This window comes from Phyllobates terribilis, unplaced genomic scaffold (genome assembly GCF_046119375.1).
Source record: "Phyllobates terribilis strain yellow unplaced genomic scaffold, ASM4611937v1 Scaffold_4__5_contigs__length_816908805, whole genome shotgun sequence".
NCBI classification, from domain to species: domain Eukaryota; kingdom Metazoa; phylum Chordata; class Amphibia; order Anura; family Dendrobatidae; genus Phyllobates; species Phyllobates terribilis.
In genome coordinates this window covers 670,700,716-670,727,469 of record NW_027362764.1, presented here as the reverse complement: position 1 = coordinate 670,727,469, position 26,754 = coordinate 670,700,716, and the positions used below count along the sequence as shown (strand labels likewise).

General features: G+C 42.7%; 1 protein-coding gene across 5 annotated transcripts in view; it reads right to left on the bottom strand.

Annotated features, from left to right (window-relative positions):
- The window catches only part of RALYL (RALY RNA binding protein like), an 897,462-nt gene that overhangs the window by 160,347 nt on the left and 710,361 nt on the right, over positions 1–26,754 (bottom strand). For all 5 annotated transcript variants that reach the window (XM_073679515.1, XM_073679514.1, XM_073679512.1 and 2 more), the window contains one exon: positions 18,373–18,448. In XM_073679515.1, coding sequence (XP_073535616.1) covers positions 18,373–18,448 — 76 coding nt within the window. The remainder of the gene's footprint in view (positions 1–18,372; positions 18,449–26,754) is intronic.

Genomic DNA, 26,754 nt, shown 5'->3' with positions numbered 1-26,754 from the left:
AACTAGAAGGACACTGATTGTTTCCTAGTTTTTGCAATGCAACATCATTTACTGTTACCAAGTTGGGATAATTGTCTGCATTTTAATTTTCGAGAACGCCGCTAATAAGTTATTTCTAGTCAGGTCTCAGTTTAAACACATTCCCATTACAAATAGACACATCTGTTCCTGGGAGTTATTGCCATAGAAATTTTGTGCGAGGAAGTACATTTCCAATCAGAATCCTTTTCAGTCACACACTGCTGATTTTTCTATTCAGCTGGAGTTTAAAAATATACTTTGACTTTGATTGCTTTTCTAATGTGGTCCCTTGTTTCAAAACCACCTACGAAAATGTTGCACCTGTTGCAATTGCTCCGGAGAATTAGACTGTAAAGGAAAATATTCATGAAGAGTGAATAGGAGGGGATTGCACTCGCTTTTTACGGCAACTACAGGTAGTAATATTTTTCTGTCCAAATCAAAGGCGTCATGTTCAAATATTATAAGGTTTTCATTAAGTAGGGATCCAGCAGATTGCATCTGTAGATAAGATGGAGCTCAGACTGAATATTGATGGCGGACAGGAGACGTCGGAGTTGGATACCAATGCAATTAAAACTCCTGCTGTGCCCACCGGCGGTGATACACATTGGTGACACATTGTTTCTCTAAAGGCTGAACAGGTTGGATGATGCTTCATCATCATCTGCCTCTCCCTCGGACATATGCATTGATCTAGCTCTTTTCATTCTGTGTCCTTGACAAACAGCAGTATCTCAAAGGGGTTTTGACTTTATTGGCTCATTGAAGCTGCCCGATTATGGCTCAGTTTTGAACAAAACTGCAATAGGAAATGTGAATACATTCAGTATCTGCAGCAGAAAAATCTACTGCAAACACTGGAGTGTTGGGAGAAAAAAACACTGCGTAAATTATGCGCGGTTTTTATGCGTTTTTCCTATTCATTTGAATGGGTTGAAAATGCTGCAAAAACTCTGAAAGGATAGATGTGATGCCGATTTCAAGCTGCTTCAAATCTGCAAGGAAAAATTAAGAAGCGCGTGCATGAGATTTCAGAGATCTCATTCCCTTTGCTGGTACTGTAAAATGCTGCGTTTTTTTCTTGGGAAAAAAGCAACGTGTAAACATACCCATAATATAACAATATACATCTATGGGACCCCTATTGTACCTTGATATTTTTCTTTTTTTGTAGTATGTGTTTCTTATATAGCACCATCATATTCCGTAGCGCTTTACAGACATTATCAGCACTGTCCCCATTGGGACTTAAAATCTAAATTACCTATCAGTATGTCTTTGGAGTGTGGAAGGAAACCAGAGAACCTGGAGGAAACCCACGCAAACAGGGGGAGAACATACAAACTCCTTGCAGATGTTACCTTTGGTGGGATCTGAACCCAGGACCCCAGCGCTGCAAGTCTGCAGTGCTAACCACTGAGCCACCATGATATTTCTTTAAATTCATATAGTTTTTTTTCTGGTAGATTCCTTAAAAATCTGAGCACCCTAAAACTGTGGCATGTTCCTTTAGGCTCGCCTCCAGCCATTAAGCCCTAATCAATCATAAGGATTTTTTAGGCTGAAAATTGGGAGTGGTCAATCTAAATGTATCTGATGTATTGGCACTTTTAGTCCAGCTTAGGCCACGGCCCCACTATCAGTATTCGATCAGTATTCGGTCAGTATTTTTTCTCAGGAGTGGGAGCCAAAACCAGGAGTGGGTGATAAATTCAGAATTGGTGACTTGTTTCTATTATACCTTTTCTCTGATTGTTCCTCATCTGGTTTTGGCTCCCACTCCTGAGAAAAAATACTGACTGAATACTGACCAAATACTGATAGTGGGGCCGTGGCGTTATGCGAACATCTGGATCAATGTGAAGTGAGGACTAATTTTACCAAAATTGACAGTGGGAGAGGAGATGAACCTCTATAACCTTCTTCTCTACAGTCAGTTATCCAAGAAAAATGAAGGCAGTGAAACCCATTTGAAATCCCCAATTAGTGACAGTCCTCTTTTTGCCATTACATGCCACATCAAAGGGAGAAGTGATAACCTTAGACAATGTATTAAGTGTATGGAGCTAGCTGCACCTGCCATAAATTCTTTATTGGTAAAACCATAAAACATATGAGACACCATAAGCATCTGAGCTCTTTTAATAACAGTGGATACTCCCTATCTAGGCATATTAGGGTTATTTTGTACCCAATGATGATCTAAAAATGCAGAAATGTGGGGGATTTGTCAGATGAAATTGGGCAGACATTGACATTTCAAAAGTTAAAATTTCAATGGATTTAATGAAAGCTTTACTTTTTCAGAGTTTTCAGTATGTTTGACAAGCAGTTGATCCATTGACTCATACTAGTTTGTCATTATTGTCTCTTCTAAGAGGATTTTCTCCCCCTAGTTACCTCTACTTTTTTTTTAGCAAATGTGTTGTTACATTGGAAAACAGCATGCAATAGATACTCTTGTAAATGTTTACATTTTAACTTTGCTGTATTGCTATAATACTATAAATTATTATATTGCAATTTCTAGTAGTCAGTGTATTTGTGTGTTTATTTTCTGCCTCCTGCTTCTTTTTTTTTGCATCGATATCCCATTTTGTCTCTTACTGTGTACACTTCATCTACTTGTCACTATGTCTGGACTAATTCTGCTATTGACTTTCACTGTAGTTTATAAATTAGTTTGCACTACAAATGCAGTATATTTGCTATATGCATTCCACCATTGATGGTTACTAGGGTTTTGTGGTGTACACTCAATCAATATTGCCTTTTATCAGTGCAAACCTATTAACTCCTTCCTGACGTGAGACTTATATATATATATATATATATATATATATATATATATATATATATATGGTATGGGTGTATGGAGTGGGCAGCATACCCTGCATTCACCAGCCGAATTATACAGGTTTTAATCTGCTCTTAGCCACTTAAATGCTGCTGTAAATATCTGACTGCAGAATTTAGGGGGCACAATTCTGGGGATACACAATTCCCGGCATCTGTCGCACCCCCATGATTTTATTGCGGGGTGCCGATGGATTGCAATGGCGGCCAGAACCTGCTGAAGGCCCCCTTGGCTGCCATGTTGGTACTTCTGTGAAGTCCATCTAAAGGTGGGGCTTTATATGAGACTATGATTTTAGCTATATACCGCAATACAAATGCATTGCAGTATAAAGAATGAGTGATCAGATGATCATGGGTTTAAGTCCCCTAAGGGGACCAAAAAAGGGAAAAAGTAAAAAACTAACTTTTTTTAAAGTATAAAAAAAAAATAAAACAAAAATACAAATTCAAATCACCACTGCATCCTCCATTAACAATGAAGACATTGAAAAATAATAAAAAAAAACATTTGTTATTGTCGCGTCTGTAAATGTATGATTTATCAAAAAATGTAACTGTTTAACTCGCTTGGTAAACGCCATAAAGCAAAGAAAAATCAAAAGGCCAGGATTGCAATATTTCGATTGCTGCATCTCTCACATAAAAAAAAATCAATAAAAAGTGGTTAAAACATTGAATGTAAACCAAAATGGTATAAAAAACATTAGCTTGCCACTTAAATAATAAACCCTCATGTAGCTCAATTGACCGAAAAAGAAAAAAAGTTTTGGGTCTCAGAAACTGGGGACAGAAATCTAATTAGTTTTTTTTTACAAATTTCAGTATTTTTTTCCTTACTAAAGTAAAACAAAAATTATACAAGTTTGGTATCACCATAATGATACTAACCTGTAGAACTATGCTGTCAAGTCACTTTTACTGCACAATATTTTTCCTGTTCTCCAGTACATTATATGTTAAACTAAATGGTGTCATTCAAAACTATTACTCATCTAGTAAACAAAAACAAGCTCTCATATAACTATGTGGATGGAAAAATAAAAAGTTTATGACTTCTGGAAGAAGGGTAAGAAAAAAACAAGTGTGAAAACGAAAATTGGCTGAGGTGGGATGGGGTTATCATAAAAGGATTCAGCAAAGGAAGTAGTCGCTTACTTGGACCACACCAAGGTCTAAAAAAATTTGAGGCATTTGAAAAAGAATAGCTTGCTATCAGTTTCAGTCTCGTCTCTTGTAGGGCATCATATTCCTAACAACTAATCTATTTTTGATTCCTCAAGTGTACAGTGCCTCTGCAAATAGACACTGAGCAAAAATCAGAAAAAAGAGAAAGGACGCTTTTTAGTCTTCGAGCCATGTCAATTTATCTTCTGCTGCCATATTTAAAAAAAGACAGAATAAAGGCGTAGCACCTTGAAAAGGATCATAATTCTATAATATAGCTCTGTATATATAGATACATGAAGCCAGAAAGACTGTGGCATTACATTTAGCATGCTACTATGTTAAAATAAGTACATTACCATCGTGAAGAACAGCTTTAAATAAGCATTTGTAGTCCATCAACAACTTTTAATGCGGTTCTGTCACTGAGTATCATTTTAATGCCATTTCAATCATTGCCGTTGTATAAAATAAAGCGCTACAGCAAATATGTCAGTTCATTGGCGATTCTGTCATTCTCTCTGGAGGCTAATCAGTTGCTCTTTAAGTTCAACATCATTGACTGCTATCCTCACAGTCAGAGACTAATCGGTAGTGACACGTCTTATAGCTCAAAGGCGGGTGAGAAGAAAATATATTAGTGTTTCAGGAAACACCATGATCATCGCTTTACACGCAAAGAGCTGATGGATATTACATTTCAACAGTTACCCAAGACCCAAATGCCGAAGAGGATTTTCAACCAAGATTCTTCAATTTTCAAAGTGTTCTTAAATTATTTTAAGAAGTGAAGGATTTGGGTCAAAGATACATATTGGACACATTTTATTTCACCGTATAATCTTCTCTTGCCAAAAGCTGGGTGAGTGACCTGTTTCCTCATGTGCCTCCTTATACAGATTGTCCACAGTATATGTCATCATTATTTAACACTTCTTCAGGCAGTTGATGAAAGAATAAAACTTTGCTCCGAAGTAGAGTAACTTATGGCACCAGTGTTCCCCACTCTTTGTTGGTATACTCTTAATATTTTTTGAGAATTTTCCCCCAGGACATTTTATGAATGCCTTAATTGGGTTGTCCTGTTTAAACATTTATTAATCCATGGCCTTAGAAACTGATAAAATAACAAGTTGAGCTAATACTTACCCTCACTATGTGAAATTTGTAACATTTGTGTCGCTTACTGCCTCAGCCGCTAGGCGTGCACCATACCTTTGTTGTGGGTGATGCTTGACAGCATCAGTCCTATATTATTCCTGGGATTTGTGGCTCTGGCTAGCCCAGAAGCTAAGAGGTTAATCCTGTTTTGGATTTCTTCCTGTTGTCTGCACTGCGTGGGGCTCTTCTATATAACTCCATGATTGTGCTATCCAACAGCAGCTGACTCTGTGGTCTTAGCCTAGGGACCCCTGTATAAGTCCAGATCCCTGTACAGGGGTTAAAGGGTGAAGGGCCGGGGCAACCCCTGAGTTCTGGGAAATGGAGTAGCTTGAGACAATCCTGTTCGTTGTAGCCATTTTGGAGCTGACTGTGAACAGTGCTCGTGTGACACAATTCCTCTCCACCACTGCTCCGATCTTTGTTGATTGGCTATAAAGTTAACATCATGTTGACATCGTTGCAGCCAATCATTGAGCTTAACAACTCTTTCTGTCTACATTGTTGGAGCTGCTGAATCCATTGATTGGCTGAAGTGATTACGAGCGCTGTAGACAAAAGAGTCACCGCTGCAGCCAATCAACAAAGATCGGAATAGGGGCAGTGAGGCATCACTGGACTCAATAAGGATGAGTAAAAGCTCAGTTTGTTATTTTATAAGTTTCTGAGCTTACGGAGTAATAAAAATTAACAGGACAACCCATTTAATAAGACTGGACTATAGGAAGCAATTGAATCCATTGAACCGAATCACAAAAAAATCTCATTGAGTGTAAAATATCCTGACATATATGTCCCTACCCACTGTGGACCCTCAATAGAGCTAAAAGGTATCATGTGACATGCATAGTTGAAGCTGGTCACCTATATAAACTATTAATATGGGCATACAGGTTATAGACTGCTGAGGACAGTGATCCCTGTATGTCTGATATCAGATGCCTTGTTGTGGATAAATCATATTTTATCACTTTATATAAATGATCTCTTCCAGGCTCTGGAGAGGACGCTGCCTGGTGATAACTCGGCCTCCAGGGATTATTATACATGAAGGGGAGTTACCAGTGTACACTATAGAATTAAAAGCAACCTACCATGTGTGATAACACTATTAACCTGCAGCTATAGTGTTAAATTGCAGGTTAATAGCATTATGAAGGTGCCGGGCCATAGTACTTAAAGTGCAGCACCTGGGAAAAAATGAAATTCATTTCTAAAAGGAACCGCAGGTGGAGCAATTACAGCACTGAGAACAGTAGCTGTAAGCACAACCCAGGCACCCTGGACTGACTGACAGCCAGCTCTGTACTGATGACCTGCTGTGCGAGCTGTCAGGAGTATGGTTACATGGTAAGTGCTGCGAGCAGTGACTGTAATTGTTCCGGCCACACCTGCATGACTGAAAGCCAGCGGCTCCTGGGAGAAATAAAGTATATTTTCTTTCGGGTGCCGCACTTTAAGTACAGCGGACGGGCACCTTCATAACGCTATTAACCTGCTGATTAACCCTATGTCTGCAGGTTAATAATGATATCAGACCTGATAGGATCCCTTTAAAGGGACTATCAGGACAGAAAGACTATTCAGACTTAGTCCGGTGCTTCATGGTGGGGTCAATCATTTATATACACCTTCCCGCCTGCTTGTTTTCCCTCAATCTCCATCTCCCTCTTCTTTGATTGACAGCTCTGGCTTCATAGAGCAAGAGAAGGTAGGAGATAGATGGAAACCAAGGAGTTGGGAAGGTGTATATAAATGCTTGGCCCCGCCATGATGCAGAGAGCGCCTGTACTTTATTTGAACAGTCATTCTGTGCTAATAGAGTCCCTCTAAAAGTTGTTCTGTCTTTGTGAACAAAGAGAATTTTTGGTAAGAGGTAAACTACAAAGTTCATAGGTTTTACAAGTGTTTTTGCAATTTTACCCATTTCATTAAATGAGATAGTCTCTTTAAAAAGCTTGGAGTGGTCCAACGTATTAGAGAAGTATTCAATTCTCTCAACTTCAACCAGTTCAACCTTGGATTTTCAAGAAAAAATATATAAACAAGGAAAGGAATAGGTTTCCTGATATCACAAGGAAAATTTACTCATATTTGAGGAAAATTCACAATTTCTCCACTGGTTTAGCAGCCACATTGATGCAGAACATTCTAATGTCAGTGCAGGTTGTCCCTAAAATCACTTACAAGTGCATCTCACTAAATTAGAATATCATCAAAAACTTAATTTATTTCAGTTCTTTAATGCCACGCCGCATTGATGCAGTAATTGATGCAAAAGGACCCCGACCAAGTATTGAGTGCATTTACTGAACATACATTTCAGTAGGCCAACATTTTGGATTTTAAAAACATTTTTCAAGCTGTTGTTATAAAGTATTCTAATTTACTGAGATAATGACTTTTGCGTTTTCATTGGCTGTAAGCCATAATCATCAACATTAACAGAAATAAACACTTGAAATAGATCACTCTGTAATGACTCTATATAATATATGAGTTTCACTTTTTGTATTGAAGAACTGAAATAAAGACATTTTTTGCTGATATTCTAAATTAGTGAGATGCACCTGTATATCTTCTCTACATGGAGAATCTGTATTACAGGTGCATTCAAACTAATGGAAAATAAATGGATGGTTTTTATCCTAAAGTGATATTTCTTGTTAACAAAAAAAAAACTGAACTAAAATAAATCTATGTGAAAGTGAAGTTTGATGGTTCAATAAAACATATCGTTATGGGATAACATCAGCAGCTGCTCCCAATGATAATGTTCACGACAATGTAATCTCTAATCTATGTTGATCAATTTGTACAATTATTTTGATGAATTTGTCTGCAGCTTTCCTATATTTCTGAAGATGTTGAAAGTCGACAAATATTGACTGGGACAAGACTTGTCAAAAGAGTTACACAGATTTACCATAGGACAAAATTGATTTAAAGGGACCCGGTGTAGAAACCCCGGTATTGAATTATGGCATTATACATAATGGATTGCTAGAGAAACAGAAGAGAAATTCCTGCTGAGGACCTTACAAAACAAACTGTAAACAAGAGCAAATATTAACTTTATCCCTGACGGCGTGGTCAATTCCCGTTTTCGTCTTTTCCTTCTCTTCTTCCCAGAGTCATAAATTGTATCTTTCTGTCCATATAGATATATGGGGGCTTATTTTTTGCGGAAGTTGTATTTTTGAATGACACCATTAATTTTATCACATATTTTACTGGAAAACGGAAAAAAAAATCCAAGTGGGGAGAAATTGAGAAAAAAACGCAATTCTGATATTGTTTTTTTGGGAATTGTTTCTATGGTGCACATTTTGTGGTACAAATGACCTCGCAATATGATTCTGCTCATCAGTACGATTCCGGTGATACCAAACATCGTTTTTTAATATTTTAGCGGTGAAAAAAATACAGAAATTTGCAAAAAAAAAATTTGGGAATTGTGTTGCTACAGTGGGTACGGAAAGTATTCAGACCCCTATAAATTTTTCACTCCTTGTTTCATTGCAGCCATCTGGTAAATTCTAAAAAGTTCATTTTTTTTCTCATTAAAGTACACTCTGCACCCCATCTTGACTGAAAAAAACAGAAATGTAGAAATTTTTGCAAATTTATTAAAAAAGAAAAACTGAAATATCACATGGTCATAAGTATTCAGACCCTTTGCTCAGTACGAGCTCCAGCTCCACCCGCGGCTCCATCCATGATTGTTAGATTCAGGTCCTTATTGTAAGGCTTATTGTAAGGGCTCTTTCACATGTCTGTATTTCCGGTATGTGTGGTGACAGTTTTCACAAGCACCGGAGACACTGACACACATAGACCCATTCAAATCTTTGGGTCTGCGCACATGTCGGCTGCGATCAGCACCAGCAGGGACAATGATGAGAGTAGTAGTGTCTGCTCCCGCAGTGTCCACCTGTAAAAATAAGAATAAAATAAAGAAACCTTATACTTACCTGTCCGAAGTGTTCCCCACTGTAATCCATGTGACCGATCAGCAGAGGAGTCGGGGAGAATGAGCCCCTGCAGCGAGCGGCACCAGAGCTCTGCTCAGTGAGTGACAGGACACCGCTCCTGAGCTCAGCCCAGCTCCAGAGCCCGCTCACTGCAGGAGTCATTCTCCCTGGCTCCTTTGCTGATCTGTAATACAACAGAATAACACAATGATAAATATTATTTTGATCAGAGCTTTAGTTTGGAATAAAACTGTCTTAGCTGCTTTTATCATTTTTTAAGAATTTGTATTCATCAAGCTCCTAAGGGAAACTTTTTCATTGAATTAAAGGGGTTTGTTTAAACTTAGGACAAAAATCTTCAGTCACTCTATGTGATTGCAGACTGCTGAATCGTGATAGCACTTGTTACGCACACTGTCACGATTCCTCAGTGTTCTCCGTTCGAGCGAGTGGTCACATGATCACATGTACATCAACTAGACATGTTCTACTTTTCTAAATAGAAGTGAATTGAGAAAAGCTGGATAAATCTAATCGGCAGCACATGACCGTAAGTGTGCAAATCACATACATACAGCCAGGTGATCACTTTCCCACACAGGGAATTCTGGGGAACAGACAGAGTGTGCAGCACATGCTGTCACGATTCAGCAATCTACAGTCATATAGAGTGACTGCAAAATTTTGTCCCAACACTGGACAACCCCTTTAATAAAAGTTATCTTTCAAAAGGTTACCACTTTGATCCCGGTTAGACACCTCTCACCCAGCCAAACCAGATCTCACACTGGGCACTGATGAGGGACAGTACTCCGAAACACAGTGTCAGCAAATTGAGATTTTGGTTTTGGCTTTAATCCTAAGTCACGTGACAAGGCTTGTTAGAGAGTCGATATTGATGTTTAGGTTTGCTACTTCCTATAGGTGACACTAGAGTTCTAGTCCTCTTCCTCTCTTAAGAGACTGACTCGCCCCCTGGGCCGTGGGGTACTCGGAACCGGGCCTTCTAGTGTACGGTGCTGATGGGGTAGTAGTGGCAACCCGGTCCCGTGGCTCAGGGTGGTCAGCCCAAATGCTGTGGCAGTCTAGTAGTATAGTTATGAATGTCCGACTACGCCACCCGTGGATTGCGGTCAGAGTGATCCGCCGCTGCAGGACAGACCGCTGATGCTGGTGTTGTGGGTGCAGCAGAGAATAGTATAACTACCCATGGGAGGAGTGTAGCCTCAGGGCAGTGAGCGTAGATGGTGGGGGTTGTGGTGCAGGGTGTCCCAGTACCGTTAGTGCTGGCGCGGTAAGAAACACAGAGACAACGTGTTGCAGTCCAGGGTCTTTTACTCACAGTTGTTATCCGAGTCACTTCTGCAGGGAATGACTGCCCAAGCCGTGCTGCGTACACCAGGTGAGGAGCTCGGTCAACCCCCAGGCAATTCAGGAGTATGGCACAGGACCCCCTTCTGTGCTTTCTCCGGCCTCTCGTGCCCCACCAGTGACCACACTTCTGTCCAGCTGCCTCGGGCCTTCTCTTTGTGAAACCTATCGCCGGTTTCCCTGACCCTATGTGGTGCCTTCCTAGTGGGTGTAGCAGGGGGTCGCACCAATAGATGATCACGACCTCCGGTCTTTGGCTGAGGGATAATTTACCTCCACCAACTTGGGAATCCGGTACCCTTATTCTGCTTGACCCTTCACCCGTTATCTCGTGGGTTCTTAGGGTCCCTTCTGCCTTCTTGTCTCTGGAGCCTTTCTTCACCTCTTTCTCTCCACCTTTCTTCCTTCTCCTTCTCCTCTTCTCCCTTCTGGCTCCGGCCTTTGTGCTAGGCCTGCCCAGGGAGCAGAGCCCATGCAGCATCTCTGCTCCCTGCCTTCTCCTCTCACAGAACACTGAACTCAACTCCCTCCTAAGATGGCCCCCACCTTTTTATCTGCTTCACTGTGTCTGAGCTCAGGTGACCTGCAACCAATGAGCTTCTTCCTATGCTCCAGAAATCGTCCCCTTCTGCTCCTACATCACTGGGTTCTCTCCCCCCTCCCCACTCCAGCCAGGGACATGGTCAGATGTGCCTGCATATATATATATATATATATATATATATATATATATATATATATAAATGGGAGCACCGTAGAGCTGTCCCCCGGAAATGGGGTGTGTGTGGTGTATGCAGCTAACTGAGCCCTGGTCCATACTCCATCCTTACCTGGGAGTGGAATACTACACCTCTGGTTGAGGTGCAATACCCCTGTAGCGGCCGAACCCTCGGGGCGCTACATTCCCCCCCGGTAAACCACAGCACGTCCTCGGGCTGGAACAAAGCAAAAACATTTCATTTACAAGACATGCAAAACTTTTTCAAAACTTTTCACATTAGAAACCGGCCAGCATTATTCAACTTCCCTTTATGGGAAACACTTTCTCTTTACTAGACATTATACTGCACTTTTAATATTACTGGAACTCTTTTGTCATATAACATTTTCTAGCAGCATACAAACTTTCCAGTTAAAACATTTTAGTAAATTCTCTTCTTCACTCGCCACTGTGCAACTTGCGACCAGGCGTCCATCTTCCTATTAAGTGCAAAACTTCAAACTTGCGGGACACTTCGCCCCGAGGTACATGTTGCAGTTCTTTTATAAAACCAGTAGGGGGCACTTTAAGAAGCGCAACTATTTACAGGGTTGACCGCTCTCAGTCCTCGGCCAGGTTTGGGAAGGGGAATGGCTGCTCTCAGTCCTCAGCCAGGTAGGGAAGGGGATGGCTGCTCTCAGTCCTCAGCAAGGTAACTTAGGGAGGAGACAACTTTAACAGGTAACAGTCCCAAAACAGTCCCAACGGGGACCACACTCAAATTTGAAACAGTCCCATGTACCCTGTCGGGTAACTATATACAATGGTATGCTACTGTTCACTGGTAGCGATACCCTCCATACGTGCCTTGTTCCTCATAGCGGTGGTCTTCAGACCCGTCCGGGTCCTCAGCAGTGTGACTCTCTGCGCCCACCCGGTGGATGTTGAGGGCATACCCGCCCCTTGCGCCGCGGTGCAGTAGGCCTTGCGGCGGGGCCTGGAAAGGGCCACTGTTGATGACACCCGGGATCGGCGGCTAAACCAAGGGGCCCGGGAGCAGGCTGACGCTGGCAGCGTCCGGGACAGGGAGACTCCTCTTACCTGCTCCCGCGACCGCTCCTGCGTTACGCGTCTTCTCCTGGTGCTGGTCGGGACCCGCGACGGCTGGGGCACTGCCGATGCTGGGCAGCTTAGTCTGCTGCCGGTCCGCCATCTTGCTCTCCGTTCCTGATGTCCCCCCCCCCCCGGTTAACCGTGGCCTACCTTCCGGCGATCCTCTTCTGTAGGCCGCGGCTCCGCTCGCGATGGTCTGCATTGAGGACCTGGCGTCGTGCGCTGCTGACGTCAGCGCTCGCTGAGCTCCTTCCAGGACCTTGTGCGGCGTCAGCGCGTGGGGCGGGGCTTTGGACTTCACGTGTTTTTGACGTCCACGCCCCTTTTCTTCCCGCGCGCCGTCCCGAAGATGGTGTCCGATGGCGGGAAAGCGGCTGAAGATGGCGGGAAACGGCTCCGATGGCGGGAAACCTTTTTAAGGTACGTATAGAGTCTTTTCAGGCACGCAATACCCGTTTGCGGCGGGTTGGTCACAATCCTGCCGACTATGCCAAAAGCTGACTCGCCCCCTGGGCCGTGGGGTACTCGGAACCGGGCCTTCTAGTGTGCGGTGCTGATGGGGGTAGTAGTGGCAACCCGGTCCCATGGCTCAGGGTGGTCAGACCAAATGCTGTGGCAGTCTAGTAGTATAGTTATGAATGTCCGACTACGCCACCCGTGGAATGCGGTCAGAGTGAACCGCCGCTGCAGGGCTGACCGCTGAGGCTGGTGTTGTGGGTGCAGCAGAGAATAGTATAACTCCCCACGGGAGGAGTGTAGCCTCAGGGCAGTGAGCGTAGATGGTGGGGGTTGTGGTGCAGGGCGTCCAAGTACCGTTAGTGCTGGCGCGGTAAGAAACACAGAGACAACGTGTTGCAGTCCAGGGTCTTTTACTCACAGTTGTTATCCGAGTCACTTCTGCAGGGAATGACTGCCCAAGCCGTGCTGCGTACACCAGGTGAGGAGCTCGGTCAACCCCCAGGCAATTCAGGAGTATGGCACAGGACCCCCTTCTGTGCTTTCTCCGGCCTCTCGTGCCCCACCAGTGACCACACTTCTGTCCAGCTGCCTCGGGCCTTCTCTTTGTGAAACCTATCGCCGGTTTCCCTGACCCTATGTGGTGCCTTCCTAGTGGGTGTAGCAGGGGGTCGCACCAATAGATGATCACGACCTCCGGTCTTTGGCTGAGGGATAATTTACCTCCACCAACTTGGGAATCCGGTACCCTTATTCTGCTTGACCCTTCACTCGTTATCTCGTGGGTTCTTAGGGTCCCTTCTGCCTTCTTGTCTCTGGAGCCTTTCTTCACCTCTTTCTCTCCACCTTTCTTCCTTCTCCTTCTCCTCTTCTCCCTTCTGGCTCCGGCCTTTGTGCTAGGCCTGCCCAGGGAGCAGAGCCCATGCAGCATCTCTGCTCCCTGCCTTCTCCTCTCACAGAACACTGAACTCAACTCCCTCCTAAGATGGCCCCCACCTTTTTATCTGCTTCACTGTGTCTGAGCTCAGGTGACCTGCAACCAATGAGCTTCTTCCTATGCTCCAGAAATCGTCCCCTTCTGCTCCTACATCACTGGGTTCTCTCCCCCCTCCCCACTCCAGCCAGGGACATGGTCAGATGTGCCTGCATATATATATATATATATATATATAAATGGGAGCACCGTAGAGCTGTCCCCCGGAAATGGGGTGTGTGTGGTGTATGCAGCTAACTGAGCCCTGGTCCATACTCCATCCTTACCTGGGAGTGGAATACTACACCTCTGGTTGAGGTGCAATACCCCTGTAGCGGCCGAACCCTCGGGGCGCTACATTCCCCCCCGGTAAACCACAGCACGTACTCGGGCTGGAACAAAGCAAAAACATTTCATTTACAAGACATGCAAAACTTTTTCAAAACTTTTCACATTAGAAACCGGCCAGCATTATTCAACTTCCCTTTATGGGAAACACTTTCTCTTTACTAGACATTATACTGCACTTTTAATATTACTGGAACTGTTTTGTCATATAACATATTCTAGCAGCATACAAACTTTCCAGTTAAAACATTTTAGTAAATTCTCTTCTTCACTCGCCACTGTGCAACTTGCGACCAGGCGTCCATCTTCCTATTAAGTGCAAAACTTCAAACTTGCGGGACACTTCGCCCCGAGGTACATGTTGCAGTTCTTTTATAAAACCAGTAGGGGGCGCTTTAAGAAGCGCAACTATTTACAGGGTTGACCGCTCTCAGTCCTCGGCCAGGTTTGGGAAGGGGAATGGCTGCTCTCAGTCCTCAGCCAGGTAGGGAAGGGGATGGCTGCTCTCAGTCCTCAGCAAGGTAACTTAGGGAGGAGACAACTTTAACAGGTAACAGTCCCAAAACAGTCCCAACGGGGACCACACTCAAATTTGAAACAGTCCCATGTACCCTGTCGGGTAACTATATACAATGGTATGCTACTGTTCACTGGTAGCGATACCCTCCATACGTGCCTTGTTCCTCATAGCGGTGGTCTTCAGACCCGTCCGGGTCCTCAGCAGTGTGACTCTCTGCGCCCACCCGATGGATGTTGAGGGCATACCCGCCCCTTGCGCCGCGGTGCAGTAGGCCTTGCGGCGGGGCCTGGAAAGGGCCACTGTTGATGACACCCGGGATCGGCGGCTAAACCAAGGGGCCCGGGAGCAGGCTGACGCTGGCAGCGTCCGGGACAGGGAGACTCCTCTTACCTGCTCCCGCGACCGCTCCTGCGTTACGCGTCTTCTCCTGGCGCTGGTCGGGACCCGCGACGGCTGGGGCACTGCCGATGCTGGGCAGCTTAGTCTGCTGCCGGTCCGCCATCTTGCTCTCCGTTCCTGATGTCCCCCCCCCCCCGGTTAACCGTGGCCTACCTTCCGGCGATCCTCTTCTGTAGGCCGCGGCTCCGCTCGCGATGGTCTGCATTGAGGACCTGGCGTCGTGCGCTGCTGACGTCAGCGCTCGCTGAGCTCCTTCCAGGACCTTGTGCGGCGTCAGCGCGTGGGGCGGGGCTTTGGACTTCACGTGTTTTTGACGTCCACGCCCCTTTTCTTCCCGCGCGCCGTCCCGAAGATGGTGTCCGATGGCGGGAAAGCGGCTGAAGATGGCGGGAAACGGCTCCGATGGCGGGAAACCTTTTTAAGGTACGTATAGAGTCTTTTCAGGCACGCAATACCCGTTTGCGGCGGGTTGGTCACAATCCTGCCGACTATGCCAAAAGCTGACTCGCCCCCTGGGCCGTGGGGTACTCGGAACCGGGCCTTCTAGTGTGCGGTGCTGATGGGGGTAGTAGTGGCAACCCGGTCCCATGGCTCAGGGTGGTCAGACCAAATGCTGTGGCAGTCTAGTAGTATAGTTATGAATGTCCGACTACGCCACCCGTGGAATGCGGTCAGAGTGAACCGCCGCTGCAGGGCTGACCGCTGAGGCTGGTGTTGTGGGTGCAGCAGAGAATAGTATAACTCCCCACGGGAGGAGTGTAGCCTCAGGGCAGTGAGCGTAGATGGTGGGGGTTGTGGTGCAGGGCGTCCAAGTACCGTTAGTGCTGGCGCGGTAAGAAACACAGAGACAACGTGTTGCAGTCCAGGGTCTTTTACTCACAGTTGTTATCCGAGTCACTTCTGCAGGGAATGACTGCCCAAGCCGTGCTGCGTACACCAGGTGAGGAGCTCGGTCAACCCCCAGGCAATTCAGGAGTATGGCACAGGACCCCCTTCTGTCCTTTCTCCGGCCTCTCGTGCCCCACCAGTGACCACACTTCTGTCCAGCTGCCTCGGGCCTTCTCTTTGTGAAACCTATCGCCGGTTTCCCTGACCCTATGTGGTGCCTTTATAGTGGGTGTAGCAGGGGGTCGCACCAATAGATGATCATGACCTCCGGTCTTTGACTGAGGGATGATTTACCTCCACCAACTTGGGAATCTGGTACCCTTATTCTGCCTGACCCTTCACCCGTTATCTCGTGGGTTCTTAGGGTCCCTTCTGCCTTCTTGTCTCTGGAGCCTTTCTACACCTCTTTCTCTCCACCTTTCTTCCTTCTCCTTCTCCTCTTCTCCCTTCTGGCTCCGGCATTTGTGCTTGGCCTGCCCAGGGAGCAGAGCCCATGCAGCAGCTCTGCTCCCTGCCTTCTCCTCTCACAGAACACTGAACTCAACTCCCTCCTAAGCTGGCCCCCACCTTTTTATCTGCTTCACTGTGTCTGAGCTCAGGTGACCTGCAACCAATGAGCTCCTTCCTATGCTCCAGAAACCGTCCCCTTCTGCTTCTACATCACTGGGTTCTCTCCCCCCTCCCCACTCCAGCCAGGGACATGGTCAGATGTGCCTGCATATATATATATAAATGGGAGCACCGTAGAGCTGTCCCCCGGAAATGGGGTGTGTGTGGTATATGCAGCTAACTGAGCCCTGGTCCATTCTCCATCCTTACCTGGGAGTGGAATATCACACCTCTGGTTGAGGTGCAATACCCCTGTATCGGCCGAACTCTCGGGGCGCTACAAGACCATTTGCATATTTCCCAGAGGAGCATGACAGCTTAAAAGTCTCCTCACCTTAGCATGTCAGGCTTGACCTGTCACTCGCCACAAGGAGAAACGTTAACCCTTGGATCCTGGTCAGATGCCTCTCACCCAGCCAAGCCAGATCTCACACTTTGCACTGACGAGGGGCATTACCCTAAAACACAGTGTCTGCAAATTGAGATTTTGGTTTTGGCTTTAAACGCAAGTCATGTGACAAAGCACGTCAAAGAGTCGATATTGACGTTTAGGATTGCTACTTCCTATAGGTGGCACTAGAGTTCTAGTCCTTTTCCTCTCTGAAGAAACAATTTGCAAAAGGTTACTCTGAATCAGGGATTTTAATGAGAATCATGTCTATGCCTATAAGAATGCATTCCAGAAAACCAATGGATTTGTGCACTTCTGGTGTACGTCACTGATACTGGAGTGTAGCTCATTTCTAGGAAGTATTCATTCTCATGTACTCACCTAGGTTTGGTTCTCACGCAGAAGGATTTTTTAGCTCATTGTGCACCCAGAAGATCTTTTAGTCAGCATTAGGGTATGTTCACACGGCGTCTTTTTCAGGCAGATTGCACCTGGAGAAGATCTCAATAAGGGTAGGTGAAGACGACCGTATGTTTTCTCGTTTGAGAAAATTGGGTAGATTATGCAAATTACACTCTGATTAGTGTGATCATAGTGTGATCTCATTCTCTTGGATGAGAAGAAGATGGTGAAAACATTTTATCCATCTTCTCTATTTTGTGAGTTTGTGGAAATCGGACTGCATTCAGATATCATCTGAGCACAGTCCGATGGTTTTTTCTACGCACTCATTGACTTGCATGACCAAGAATGATTCGAATATCAGATCAAACTCGGGCATGCTGCAATTTTTTCCCCAGACTATCTCTGTCTGAGCAAAAAATCAGGCATGTGCGTGGTCCCATAGCATAACATTGGTCCGAATGCAATCCAATGTCTTGTCGAAGTGCACTCTGAGTCATGTGCACGAGCCCTAAACGTTAAAAATAATCAGCATGTACACAGCAATGTTAAAATGACTTGCTGTGCCTATGTTCCATCTTTTTAACTTTTTTACCTGCTCCAAGTTTCGAAAGTCGTGAAGCGGCTAAAAGAAGTTCAGGCTGCTTCTGCTTGAAAGCCACCACTATTTCAAAAGCCGCCAGCAGCAAAGCTTCAGTAAAACAAAAAAGAAGATAAAGAAGACGCTTCAAAAAAAACACTGCCGGCGTTTTCTTCAATCATCTTCTGCTTCAAAAACTATGCGGGTATGTGGGTACGTTGGCATCTATAAGATCTTGTGTGCACATACCCTTAGTGTTTTTATGATTAAGTTCAGTTGTGTATTTTACATTTGGATTCAGAATACTATTAATATACAAGTACAAACCAAGAACTTGAGAATTGTAAAGAAGTATCATCACACCACTCATCCTTTTTTACACGTTTGTACATGAATCTACAGAGTAGAGCAAAAGTTGGGAATTAATAACATGATCCTACCTGTATAAAGAGGAAATTGGCCTCTTACTTCCCAGTTTTGGTCTATAAGGTTTCGGTTCTCCGGCCATGTTGATGTCTGTAAGAAATTTTTAGAAAGCGTTATTAGATAATCTAAAATAATTATTGTAAAATAAACCCAAATTTGAGTTTCTAATGAATCATAGTCCTGTTTGGATAGAAACTGTTAGTCTTCAGCACCACTATAGTTTAGGGATAGTTGATCTAAGAAACTTATAGGCTTGTAAGAATAATATGAATTCTACATTCATCCATAGAATGAACAGAGCTCTCTACCATCTTGGAGGTATGACTAAATTTGAATGACGTTCAACAATGTTGGTGCTTAAAAATCTGGACCATAAAAATATTATGGAAGCTTTTAGAATGCAATTAGTGGCTCGTTTATAATTACCTTGTCTCAAATGATACCTCAAGCTAAATTGTTTTGGGCTTCTCAACACTAAACACTCAATTTTATAAGCTGGAAGCACAGTCATACTTGTGCCAATCTTCTTGGTCACAGCCTTTTGATATCTTTCAGCACTGGAGTGAATGGGACAAGGCAGCAATACCAAGAACAGCTAACATGAAATATAGGGCGTGCAAGCAATGCAGTGGAAGCAGCACTCACTCAAGTAATGTACAATTGGGGGAGGAAGGTTGAACTTGATGGACCTAGGTCTTTATTCAACCTACTTTACTATGTTACCATGTTACCACAAAGGTGACACTTAAAAAAGTCAAACACCAACCAATTTAATATTGATGCTCTATCTCAATTACATTTAAAGCACCACTCCAGTTGCTTTTGTTTTTTTTCAGCGCTGGACTGGAGTGTCTAATATAAAGCCCGCGAGACTGGCATCTCATTTTTACCCTCCGTTGTCTTCACCTTTGGCCAGAAGTCAGATCTTACATCACAAATTCTCAATGCAAGTCTAAGAGAGCCAGAACGAGACTCTCATAGACTTGTTGAGTTGTGACCTCCGGCTCGCTCCATGAAACACTGGAGTAACGGACAGGTCACAACTACCGGAAGACCAAAAAGAGCGGTGGCAATAAAAGGGGAAGACGGTAGTAGGTGAGTATGAGGGTAGAGTCAAGGACCTAAGATTAGAAGCACCACTTATTGACTGCCAATACGCTTTCTTACCCGGCCTTTCCTGGTCCTTTCCAGGCCTTATGCTGCAGTTACACCTTTTCATGGTGGTACTGTAGGATAAGAATTACCATGCTCCAGCTGTTAAAGAAACAGTCCCAAGAAATTTTATTCCCTAAACCTAAATATGTATGTAAGTGTGCTAATATGCTCACTTATCACTTTTTTTTCCAGTTTCCAGCGCAGCTCCCGTCCTCTTCTCACTCATCTGGCTTCTATTTCGACACTGGAGTTTTTCTGGGAAATCAGAATTCACTTTTACAATGTGGAGAGTCAAAAGGCGGCTTCAATGTAAAAGTTACTTCCGGCTTATACATAAATCCCAGAGTGATCTGGCAATTCGGAATTTCAGTCATGTGAGTGACAAGAGGACAGGATGGAGCTGCGCTAGAAACAAAGGAAGACGGCATTCGGTCAGTATTTTATTGCACTTACACTAAATATACATTTAGAGAGGTTTAGGGAATAATAAAATTAGGAGTTAGTCAAATAATTAGCTTTAGAAAGGATCATTCTTCTACATTTATATTACAATCTTCAAAGTAATGTCACGCCATATCCAATTTTTTACCATATAATTGCCTTCTTCAATTTAAAATATATAGAATAATCGTCTAAAAAAATAAAATAAAGATGCATACTTGGTATCCATGCAATCAGAACAAACACATAAATTAATCAGGAATAACAGAAAAGTAAAATGTTATTTATTAAAAATTTATTACACATGATGTTGAAGAAAACTGCTTTTTCCCACATTTCTTGACCTTTTTGTAAGATTCAAGAGAACATTAAAATAAAAAAATACTAATATTATATATAACTAAAAAAAACTTTAAAGCCCAAAATAGCAGTATGGGGATTGGTTAAAGCTAGATATTATTTACATGATTAAGTCCAGAATCACATGATTGTCCCTAAGGTACTATGCAGATAGTGCCAGACCCTGATAATCTTCTTTACCAGGACCTTACTGTGTGTGCACCTTCTCCGGGTTTGACGGCGCCTGCACTACCTCTTAGATGAAAGAGGAGGGTCACTGAAAGAAGAATGACTTGTCAATCACTGATAGTAGACAGAAGATGGGTAAGGAATAGGGAAGAGAAGCAGTAGAGTGGTAAGTGCAGCGCTCGCCCACTGCACTTGCTGCTCATTTACATAACAATTCAACAATATATTTCTTTAAGATATAAACCCAGATATATAAAATATGGGTATGTATACAATCAGAATTACAGCACCTTTACATAGACGGCATTCGTTTGCGGTATAAAAACACGATGAGAGAATCCCTTTAAGTAGAAAGAATTGAAGGTAATAATAATTGCTTTGTTCGCTGGTAGATACTTATTTGATATTATACTGGACGTTTCATGTTACCAAAACAATTTTTGTCAGAAGAGACAATTAGACCTGTTATATTTTTTAAAAGCCACTCGTGTGTTGTATTTGTGAGCCTTTCCCATGGAGTAATTGGCATGAAATTGGCCAAATTTTCTCTCTTTTTGTCTTGTATTTGCTCTCTCTACCAGTTGCAGTAAATGCGACATTTTCAGATATTCTTATTTTCTATCATCTCAATATGAAAATTACTTTTATAACCAAAGGAAATGATAATCACCTAATTATTTTTTTTGGAACACAGTTTAGACATATCCCATGTTAGTGTCTCGCGTGCCCTGCTGTTCCACGCATGACTTCATCTTGAAGGTCATATTTAATTACCTCCTAGATTGGTGCATAAGTTTTGGTTCAAGAAAGAAATATTAATGTTGAGAGAGTCCATAATTTTATGTGAAAAAATCAAATTCACTGATACATCAAGAAATTTATACAGATACTTTAGTATATAGACCTATAATATAAAATTCATGTTTGTCCAATATCTTGGATGTCCCTCTTGAACAAAACATACTATAAGGCATTTTACCCAACATTGCAATTTCATGTAAGACAAATTAATGGTTTCAAATGCAAGATGGTGTTATCTTACTATAATTTTATGTGATAGAATGTATTTACATTCTATTAGCATTGAGGCTCCTGGATCACAGGGCAAAATCTGAAACAGGGTCCCCACCTACCATATACCATTTATACTTCCTGCAAAGCCAAGGGACATTTACACTACCCAGGCACCAAGGCTCAGGTGCGACTATTAATTTTGCAACCCCTATAGTTATGCACATGCAGGGGCATGTAAAGTCATATTTAATTAGTTGTGGAGGTTAATTTAATACATATATTCTTTACAGTCCAAAACACCATAGCTAAGCCTCCATCCTTCAGTAGACATTAGTTAAAGGGAATCTGCCAGTAGGATCGTCCCTTCTAAACTATCTATATGGGCATGTAGGTCATGTGAAGCTTAATATAACAATACCTTGATATCTGTGATCTGATGTCTTATTTCAGAGAAATACATGTTTTTCTTATATATAAATGAGTTTTCCAGAATATGGGCCGAACACTGATCTGCATGAAAATCTGCATCCAGAGATTATTTTACATGAAGGGGGAGATACCAGTGTGAGACAAGTAACTAACACAACAGTAAAACTGGACTTTGTGAACTTTGTCTCCTTGCAAACATATTTTAGCAGCTCTCTCATATCTGCTGTATTGTAACTTTATTACACCCTCTTTGCCTGTGTGATGAAGGCTGGAGTGGAGAGGAACCTGTAGATGTGTCAGGTATAATCACACACAGCTCTGCAGCGAGATCAGGAGAGCAGAGAGCGACCATTACACATCACAATGGTAACTACAGTGGGAAATTAAATCTACAGACCTGCATTTTGGGGCACATGGAATTTTTTTTTTTATCACTTTTTAGTTCCTTTTTTTGCAGGGCACAATAAACATAAAAGACAACTATGGCATTCCTTTTATTTTTTACTTTTACAGTATTCATCCTGAGGGACATAGCATTTAATTGTTTTACACTAAATGTGATTAAGAACACAGCAATACCAAGTTTTAGGGAGTTTTTTTCATAAAATAGATCATTTGTTTAAACTGTGATTTTTTTGTACACTTGAAGATATTAGATGTATTTTTTTACATTAATCAGTCTCAGGATAATACAGATGCCTTCCTGTAGCCCACTCATCCTTCTAGCTACCCGGGGGAATTCTGCCTCCCTCAGCTCTGTTATGCTACTGCGGTACTCATTGCAGGTGAAAGGAACAGTCTTAATACTCCGTACTCCGGCTGTGTAACACATCAGTTGCTCCAGAACTTGCTATCCTTAGATATTTTGTTGCTTAGCACACTTCCCACTTGTGGCCTATAATTTAAACAACAGTACAACTCTTCTTTCTTCTTCAGTAGCTTCTCTCCAACTCCTTAGCAAACAGGAACTAACTTCCTTTGTGCCCATGTAACTCATCCCAACCTGGGCTGGCACTAACAATTAACCTGGTCACCGCTGAGTAACCAGGAAAACTACAGTACAAGAGAATAAATCATGTAAACAGCAGGTCAATACAATAATATAGGAGAAGTCTTCAGAGAGGGTGTTTAGACGACTTCTCCACCTTTGCACTAATTCAGAATTCCCAATCTTTTAAAGTTTATGAGCCACATTCAAATTAAAAACCCCAGAACATTCACAGTTAAAAAAGTAATGAAAAGAAACCATGACAATGCAAACATTTGAAGATAAATATATGAAATATAACTGTAAGGGTATGTTCACACTTTGCATTTTCTGTGCGTTCTACTGTACGAGCAAAGAGACTGAGATTCCTGAAGTTTTATGCCCGAGCCTCTTATCTTTTCTTTGAGGATTCTACGCTGTTTTGCATCTCCAGCATGTCTATTCTTTTCTCATTTTTGCAGCATTTTGCAGCCATTCAAATGTGCAGGGGAAAAAAAAAGCATAATGAAAACAGACGCAAAAAACGCAAGTGTTTTACGTAGCATTTTTCCTGCCAAATACTGAATGTGTGCACATACCCTTAGGTCAGGTCTACTACATTATAAAGTGGTTGTATTGTTGCACGCACTTTACATATAACTACACCTTAGGGCTCCTTCAGTGAACCGCAAAGCAGGAAGTTGAGAGCCACATCTGGCTCCTGCGGCAGTGGCTAAGGACTTACAGACAGCATTAATGGATTACATACAGTAACTAAATATTTTATGGGACGGAGGATAATGTACAGTAAATCTTCTTAGACTTTCAGTTGTGTGAAGAATAACTAAAATCATAAACCTTTTCATAAACATTTATTCAAACCAATAATTTTATATCAGGCCTAATTTGTCTAATCTTTTATTGTATTTATTCATATGCAATATATTGAGAGGATATTAAGCGCTATGATGCCTTTGAAAGAAAAAAAATTAAATTGTTATCTAAGAGGGGATCTGCAGACTCTTCTTCAAAGCACCATGGAATAGATTGTTCAGCAATCACTCATCTAAAGTAAGCAGAACAAAAACCTATTTACATAAGCCACAGGCAAGATACATTAGAGCAAGAAACATATAAATAAATAATACACAATGGATTTTGCATTGCATGGGATTTATTTTATGTCTCAGCCTAGTTCAGACCTTCTATCAGTGAGCTACACAGCTTTGCTTCCACACCGGGGTGTGAAAAATTCAATACTTGCGATTCCTATCATCTTACTGGAAATGCAGAGCATTCACATTTGTATTAGTTTCCCGTCTTTCTTGGATAATCTGTTCTACCAGTTCCACCAACAAACGGATCTATTCAGGTTGAAGCTAAGCAGCTTATGTATATTTTCCAAACAATAAAAGACCTTGTTTGATTAACAGTGGAAGGACAAATCTGCAAACTTTTCCTTGCCAGTTAGATGTACCCTACTTATTACATTTAAAAGGAAATTGCAGCAATAGTCTGAATTCTAAACCACACGGCATTCAAAAATGATATTTTGAAAAAAGTTCAAAAAAAGTAAGGTACAATTAGTTTAAGAATATTTAGCAAGCAAACTGCACCATGTGAACACAGCCTTTAGAATCCTGTACAAGGCAGAGCCTGTATCATGGCACAGAGAAAACTGTAGGTTCCATACAATAGAGCCATAATGGCTATATGTGCCATTACATGGTGCTTTCAGTCAGCACCACATTAACGAGATATAGCCCTACCAAAACACTGGTGCAATATTAACCTGCACCCATAGAGTTAGTCTGGAGGTTAATAGCATTAGGAAGGTGTCCGACCACTGTACTGAAAGTAAAACTTCTGGGAGAAAATGAATTTTATTCCTCCCGGGAGCCGCCGGCTTTCTGTCATATAGGCCCGAAGCAATTACAGTGACTGCCCACAACGTTATGAGCAACAGCTGTAAGCCCAGCCGTCACTCTGAATGACAGATAGCTTTGCAGTGCATGAGTGCAGAGCCAGCTGTCAGTCAAAGTCCAAGGGCGTGCTTACAGCCATCAATCATAATGCTGTGAGAGGTGACTGTGACCTCGTCGGCACACCAGTATCAATGAAAGCCGGCGGCAACCAGGAGGAATAAAGTATATTTTCTCCCCGGTGCTGCACTTTTACATTGGCCATCCACAATAATCAGTTGTCTGTGTAATGGGGATCAGAAAGAACCTATTTACATGAATTCCTTTTCCAAAACACATCTACAGGTAAAACACAAGTCACACTATAGGGTAGTACAGGAGGAACAGTATTAAATATTAGTAATGTAAAGTTGTCTGCTCACCAGTCCATGTTGTGTGTACTCGGGTACAAGAATACTTTATGTGTATTGTAGAGATGCTGCAATCCACCAGTTCTCAATAGACAAAGACCATCATATACACTCAAAATTTTGTTTAAGAGGAGTCTCAAACAGAACATCACAGGAAGCTGGGGCTGCAATTACTTCCTTGGAGCGATCAAGGCCCCTCAAACGAATCGCCATCATGAGGCAATGATAGAAGCAGTGCGTGACACCAGTGCCACCATCCCATGATGATTCATTTGAGGGCGGTGTAAAGAGATGTGGGGTGGCGCTGGTGTGACTCACTGCTCCTTTCTATGCCCACATCTTGTTTCACAGTGAGAAGCAGCTGCAGCAGCGATAAAAGCAGAGTGTGGGCGTTGTGATCACCTCACCCACAGCATCTATCAGCATAGATCCAAGATGTCTTCAGAGGACTATAAAGCAAGAAACTCTAGTAAGTAACTGCAGGGCTGCCCCCTGATAACTTCCTGGTCCTGAAGGGGGCAATGAATTCTGCGGGTAGTGAGTGCAGCCCTAGCCTCCTGTGACTTCCTGTTTGACAGTTTTCTCCAACGAAACATCACAGGAAGTGCAGTAAAAAAAAACAATATTTAGGGGTTAGAGTAGATAGATTGGGATAAGTGTAGGATACTGTGTTATAAAGCTAATTACAAAAGCGGTTATGGTGCAAAGAGAGATATTTAGATAGGACATTTTAGCTGCCAGACCAACCCGTCAAGACTGATGTTTCGTACTCCAATCTTAATGATGGGCATGATAGAAGAAGACGCATCTAGTTCATTATGAGGCACACACCAAATGTTACTCTGGTATGGAATAAAATTTATGGCATAAGGAATGCTGCCACTTTCCCTAGATCCATTGAATTTAGTGGAACTGCCCGAAACTAGTTTAAAAATATCAAAAGTTGCTACAAATTTGTGTTGCGCAAAAATAATGTGACATTTTAATGTTTTTTTTAAGTACCATGATGACTGGGGGTGAAAATATATGTAAATATCAAACTGAAGTAACATACTCTACCAGTTGAGCCAGGAGCATCCAAATAAAGTAAGGTGCATCAAATATTTATTCCAGAATAATGTGTTTTGAGAATGGTGTGTTGTTTTCAAGAGTAGCTGATGACCTGATGAAGAGAACATGTAAATCTGGACATTCTTGTCTCAACTGGCAGCATATCTTCTCAAGATTGTTGTTTAGGAACATCTTAGCAGCATTTGGCTGATTTGAGCAGCGCATCATCAGATGTTTTATTTTGATGCACTGTTCAAAGTCAACTAAACACTGCAGCCAATCATAGGCTGCAGCAGTCCAGCGACTAGTGGAATGGTGACATCACCGCTTCCTGTCTCTGTGTAGACCTTGAAAGGACCTATGTTGGATCTAGGTGAGTGCTGGTAGATGAGTATGACCGATTTGTTTTGTTTTTTATGTATTCCATCCCTTGGGCAAAGTTTTATTTTGCCTGAACAGCCCCTTTAAGCACAGATTAGA